Consider the following 6,218-nt stretch of genomic DNA (forward strand, 5'->3'; position numbering starts at 1 on the left):
CGATTCATTTCAGAATTACCGATTGATACTTGGAATATAAACTGTTTTGAAATAAAAAATACAAAATATATTGCGTAGGTTAGTGATCACCCTACTGTAGCTTATAAACATTTCACTTGCGTTTGATTGTAATATTTCAGAAGAATTACATTCTTAAATTTTTATCAATTTCAAGATATTCCATAATGACACCATTTTCAAGTGATTTGAAGAATAATGAAACAAATATATTAAAAATTACTTAAAAAAGGGCTCAACAATCAAACAATCAAATTAAAACTGATTATGACCAAACTATTTTTCCCTCCCATAAGATCACCATGAGCCTCAATCAGTCCAAAATCTGCCATTGACACGTGTCGTGCTGGCAAAAAGGGGCAGTGCGTTCGCGGGAAAAGCCTTTCAAGGATGATAATTGATTTAATTTAAATTCATTCCGGATGAGGTGTACAATTTCTGCCCCGTTTTTGCTTCGACTTTCCGACGCTCAATCGAGCCATCATTTAATCATTGAATCAAAATGGAAAATAATTGAACTGTCCAGACAGTGAGCGATGACATGACAGGCGAGACGGACAATTGATTGAAATAAAGAGTTGATGGTGAGGGTAAACTGAGGATAATGAATGCTAAACTGCATAACCATAGGAAAATTAGGCTTTCAAAATGAAACGAAATGTAGCAACCTGCGCTTACTAACATTCCTGTCCCTTAAAATCGAAATCTTCAAACTGACATGGCAGGCGCCGCTAATGACAAATGAATTGGAGTTTGTGGATTTTTACCTTAATCCTCCTTTATTTACACCAACTGGTTTGATTTGTGAGCATGACTTTATTGAAATATTACTAAAGCCATAAAAAATTTCATGTTTTTCTTTCAAGCTCGTAGTTGATCAGCGACAGTCACGGATGACGAAACAAAGTGAAACGCAAAAATTAACTTTTTCAAAACTTTTTTTTCCGTAAAATCGCGATAACTCGTGGTGGTTACAGGCAAACCCCTGATGTTTGTATATCAAAATTTTTGTAATTGTCTGTTCTACAACTTTGTGAAACATTTTTACACTCTTAAAAAAACAACCCTGCAATGTTTGAAAAATCACGACATTTTAAAATGAAAAATGTTGTTCAAAATGAAAAAAATAACCCTTCTGGATTTTGTAGATTCAAAAAGTACATTAAATTTCTCTTAAAATGACATGTGCCAAAACTTTTTACAGTTGAGTACGGAAAATGGCAGAGTTTTTAAAACATTTTTATTGTTTTTTCGATGAAAAACACGTTTTATCAAATCGGGCGTCCAATTTGACATAAAAGTCCCTTTGAGACCAAATGTCTATCTCATCACCGTTTCAGGCTGCAAATTATTGAAAAAACACCTCTTTTTTCGCATATGAGCAATTCTCTACCAAAACCGGAAATGGATTTTATTTGTATTTTTTTATTTGGCTCAAACTTTGTAGGGGCCTTCCCTATGACCAAATATGCTATTTTGTGTCCTTGGTTCACCCATACAAGTCTCCATACAATTTTGGCAGCTGTCCATACCAAAATGGTATGTAAATATTCAAACAGCTTTAACTTTTGAGTGAATTTTTTGATCAATTTGGTGTCTTCGGCAAAGTTGTAGGTATTGCTGAGGACTTTTGAGAAAAAAATAGGTACACGGAAAACAAATTGAGGATTTTTTTATCAACTTTTTTTTCACTAAAACTCAATTTCCTAAAATATGTATTTTTTGATTTTCGAGATTTTTTTAAATGTTTTAGGGGACAAAAATCCGCAACTTTTGAGCCATAGAGAAACATGGTCAAAAAATCTGCCGCCGAGTTATGAATTTTTGAAAAAATAGTGATTTTTGGAAAAAAAATCGAAGTTTCATGCAAAAACAAGTTTGACATTATTTTTTAATGCAAAATTGAATTTGCAATCGAAAAGTACTTTACAGATTTTTTGATACAGGGCTCCGTTTTCAAGATATAGCCACCGAAAATTTAATTTTAGCGAAATATTTGCAGTTTTTCAATTTTTAAAAATAGTGACCAGTGTGATTTTTAAAAATAGTGAGAATAGTGAAGATTGGACCTCGGGTTGCTGAGATACAGCGGCTTAAAGAAAAAGAAACACGAAAATTGAAGTTTTCTAAGTCTCACCCAATCAGCCCACCATTTTCTAATGACGATATCTCAGCAATTAATGGTCCGATTTTCAATGTTAATACATGAAACATTCGTGAAATTTTCCGATCTTTTCGAAAAAAATATTTTGAAAATTTTTAAATCAACATTTTAAAAGGGCCAAACATTCAATATTACGCCCATTTAAAATGCTAGATCGGAAAATTTCACGAATGTTGCATGTATTAACATTGAAAATCGGACCATTACTTGCTGAGATATCGTCATTAGAAAATGGTGTGTTTTTTGGTGACTTCAATTTTCGTGTTTCTTTTTCTTAAAGCGGCTCTATTTCAGCAACCCGAGGTCCAATCTTCAATGTCTCTTAGACAATTTTATAGCAAATTTTCTGAACTTCTTAAAAAAAATATTTTTAGAAATAGTCACTTATGGTCACTATTTTTAAAAATTGAAAAACTGCAAATATTTCGCTAAAATCAAACATTCAGTGGCTATATCTTGAAAACGGAGCCCTTTATATGTAGATTTCTTTTCGATTGCAAATTCAATTTTGCATTAAAAAAAAATCTCAAACTTGTTTATGCATGAAACTTCGATTTTTTCGAAAAATCACTATTTTTTCAAAAAATCATAACTCGGCGGCAGATTTTTTGACCATGTTTCTCTATGGCTCAAAAGTTGCGGATTTGTCCCCTAAAACATATCAAAAAATCTCGAAAATCAAAAAATACATATTTTGGGAAATTGAGTTTTAGTGAAAAAAAAGTTGATAAAAAAATCCTCAATTTTTTTTCCGTGTACCTATTTTTTTCTCAACAGTCCTCAACAATACCTACAACTTTGCGGAAGACACCAAATTGATCAGAAAATTCACTCAAAAGTAACAGCTGTTTGAATATTTACATACCATTTTTGTATGGACAGCTGCCAAAATTGTATGGAGACTTGTATGGGTGAACCAAGGACGCAAAAAAGCTTTTTTGGTCATAGGGAAGGCCCCCACAAAGTTTGAGTCAAATAAAAAAATACAAAAAATAAAAATGGTCGAAATCGGCCGATTTTGTAGAGAGTTGCTCATATTCAAAATTGAAAGGGGTCGTACCGCCCCTCCGTCCGGAGATATAAAAAAACGGACCTCGGATTCGTGATCAGGGACAAAAGTTATCCCTTAGGACAGAGTTTCACACAAATCGAAGAGGGGTCGGGGCAACTGCTGTGTGATTTGGCGGAGAATTACCCAATAACAATCAAGAAGATAAGTCCAAATGGTATTGATTTATGCCAACTGGTCTGATTTATTATTTGTTACTAATGCTATAAAAAATCTTCATGATCTTCTGGAAAATATTTCACAAACAAAACATAGGTGCCTTCAATAAATTACGTTAGTTTTCCCATTAAATTTGCAGTAACTATTTCAAAGACATGAAAGCTATGTAATAGAATGTAACAAAAATGACTTTTTGGCGGGCATTCGGGGGTTTGTTCCGGTGGGCATATTGAGCCCAAATCCCAAATATGAGCTTGATTGGACGCAACAGGAGCTGGCGCTCCGCCTTCAATTTTAAATGGGATTTAACTCGTAAAATATTTTGGCATTATGCGTTTACCAAAAACATCATTGGCGTGTAGACCAGATCCTTGCTCATCTTTTGGTGTATATAACATTGAAGTTTGGAGCACCCTGGAGCTCGGTACAGACCTTCAAAGTTTGGCATTTTTTCGACAAATCGGCCCCGGCAAAATCAAATAGCGTCGCGTTTGCTGGGGCCGATTTTTCGAAAAAATGCCAAACTTTGAAGGTCTGTACCGAGCTCCAGGGTTCTCCAAACTTCAATGTTATATACACCAAAAGATGCGCAAGGATCTGGCCTACACGCCAATGATGTTTTTGGTAAACGCATTGGTGGCCAAAGTGCCTCAAAAATAGACATTTTTGAAAAAAAGTATTTTTACGGGTTAAATCCCATTTGAAATTGAAGGGCGGAGCGCCAGCTCCTGTTACGTCCAATCAAGCTCATATTTGGGACTTGGGCTCAGTATGCCCACCGGAACAAACCCCTGAATGCCCGCCAAAAAGTCAATTTTGTTATACTCTACTATGTAATTGCACAATTTTCCTGATAGCCAAATTCTACTTGACTTTGCTTAGTAAATTTCGAAAATTTGTAGAATCGTAGCTGATCAGTTTTTGAAACTCAACATATTAAAAAAAAAATTAACAACAGCAAATGATTTCACAAAAAATGACTCAAAATCGTTCTATAAAACACCATTTATTTCAGTCTCAATCACATAAAGCTGTACGGGCTAGCGTACTTGCCGAGGCCCAGCTCGAGCAGCGAAAACCCGCACTCCGGGTACAACGACTGACACATCACCCGGTTTTTGCCCTTCCGGTGGGCCGCGTCGTAGATGCGCGTATCCTCGTGCTCCATCGACAGCACCTTCGACTTGGGAAAGCTGAACAGCGACCGGAGCATCTCCGCGACCATGTTGGTTCCCTTGCGGCCAAAGTACTGCGAACTTTCGCACAGCGCCCTCAGGATACAGTTGCGACCGTCGTAACCCATGCTGGGGACGACGCGAGAAGTTTGTGTTTGATTACTTTCGTTGAAAAGTTAGTGTTACTTTACCTATTCATGGCCACTTCCAGCTTGTGGTACAGATCCCGGCGGTTTCTGCGCTGGGCCATCGGCTTCGGCATCATCAGGTCCTGCTGGTAGGTCAGGGTCTGGTTCGGCAAGTTGTACGCGATGCCCCAGTTCAACGCCCAACTGAACATCTGGTAGTTGGGATTGCCGTACACTCCGACCGTCATGCACACCGCAACCTGAAAAAAAGTATGAACTTTAGATAATCATGATTTTACTGTTTAAAAACTTACCGAAAAACTTGCACCTTCTGGAAAAACGACGAATCTCTTCTTTCTGGACAACAGCCCCGACGAATCGGCACCAAGTGAAGCTTCCACCTCCGTTGTGGCGTTTGTCCCCAAATCGGTGCCATTTGCGGCCACTGCCTGTGACAAACACTGGCCAATCGATGCCAAAACTATCACCAACCATCGAGTCCACCTCAGCTGGTCCTGCTGCTGCAAAATTAGTGAACAGCCATTAAAACTATGTTCCATTACAAACTTCCAACCAACAATCGAGCACCATTTTGGCATGTATCAATTACTCTTCCCAGCTCGCAAAAGTTGGCCGTGCACACAAAACTATAAATGCTATTGATATTTAATCGTCCAGAAGTTGAGCGCAAACAAGCGCACCAAGTCAGCCACTTTCGGCTGCCGACGTACAGCTTCAACTGCGCGCCGCGAACGGATTCCCCACGCCCAGAAAGCTCTCCAGAGTCCAGAGCGGGAGGAAAAAAAAGCTGAGAATGGGGAGGTTGAGAAATTAAATATTCACCGATCTAGAAAACTGGGAGCGAAAAGCGGGAAGCAAACGGGATGGAAGATGCGATCGATTCAACTAGGAGGCAACGTTTGAGCTTAGAACACCATTTCGTACGATAAGTTTGGTAAAATTTACATAATTTATCTGATTTATGCAGTCCATCAGCATGCATTCGCTTGAATGTAAACTTTGGTACATGTGTTGGCCAAATTATTACAGAATTACTCAAATTAATAAAATCTAACTAAATGCATACCTTAGAAGCATATCGAATCCAATATATCAAATCTCAATTAAAATCGAATCAAAATTGGTCTTTGAAATAAATTGGGTTTTCCTGTATTGCAGCAGTTCGATGCCTCTGTGCTCTCTTATGCTAACAAGATAGGAAAACCAGCAAGCTTAGTATAAGAGAGCACAGAGGAATCGAGTTGTTAACCTGGGCTAGAGTGGCCCGAGGCAAGTGTGCGCACCTAACATACAACGTTCTGGTTTATACTGAAATTTATCGTTTATTGTTCGACCTTGTTATCAAAAGTAAGCTATATCAATTTCCTTCAAAACGTTTTGCTAGAGTTTTTCAAAAAAAAATTAAGTGATTTTTTTTTTGTAACAAGTAGTTCAATGTTTTCATAATTTGAATTTTAGAAAACTTCATATTTGGGTTATTTCTT

The 6,218-nt window shown here is 37.4% G+C and overlaps 1 protein-coding gene across 1 annotated transcript; it reads right to left on the minus strand.

Annotated features, from left to right (window-relative positions):
• Positions 1 to 4,400: 4,400 nt before the first annotated feature.
• Positions 4,401 to 5,490, minus strand: LOC6039237. The gene is made up of 4 exons (XM_001848822.2): positions 5,302 to 5,490; positions 5,028 to 5,234; positions 4,777 to 4,973; positions 4,401 to 4,714 (listed from the first exon to the last, which is right to left on the minus strand). Exons 1-4 carry the CDS (start codon positions 5,302 to 5,304, stop codon positions 4,432 to 4,434), a joined length of 690 nt encoding a protein of 229 aa, XP_001848874.2. The 5' UTR covers positions 5,305 to 5,490; the 3' UTR covers positions 4,401 to 4,431.
• Between the last annotated feature and the right edge of the window lie 728 nt (positions 5,491 to 6,218).

This window comes from Culex quinquefasciatus, chromosome 3 (assembly GCF_015732765.1).
Source record: "Culex quinquefasciatus strain JHB chromosome 3, VPISU_Cqui_1.0_pri_paternal, whole genome shotgun sequence".
In the NCBI taxonomy this organism is placed as follows: Eukaryota; Metazoa; Arthropoda; class Insecta; order Diptera; family Culicidae; genus Culex; species Culex quinquefasciatus.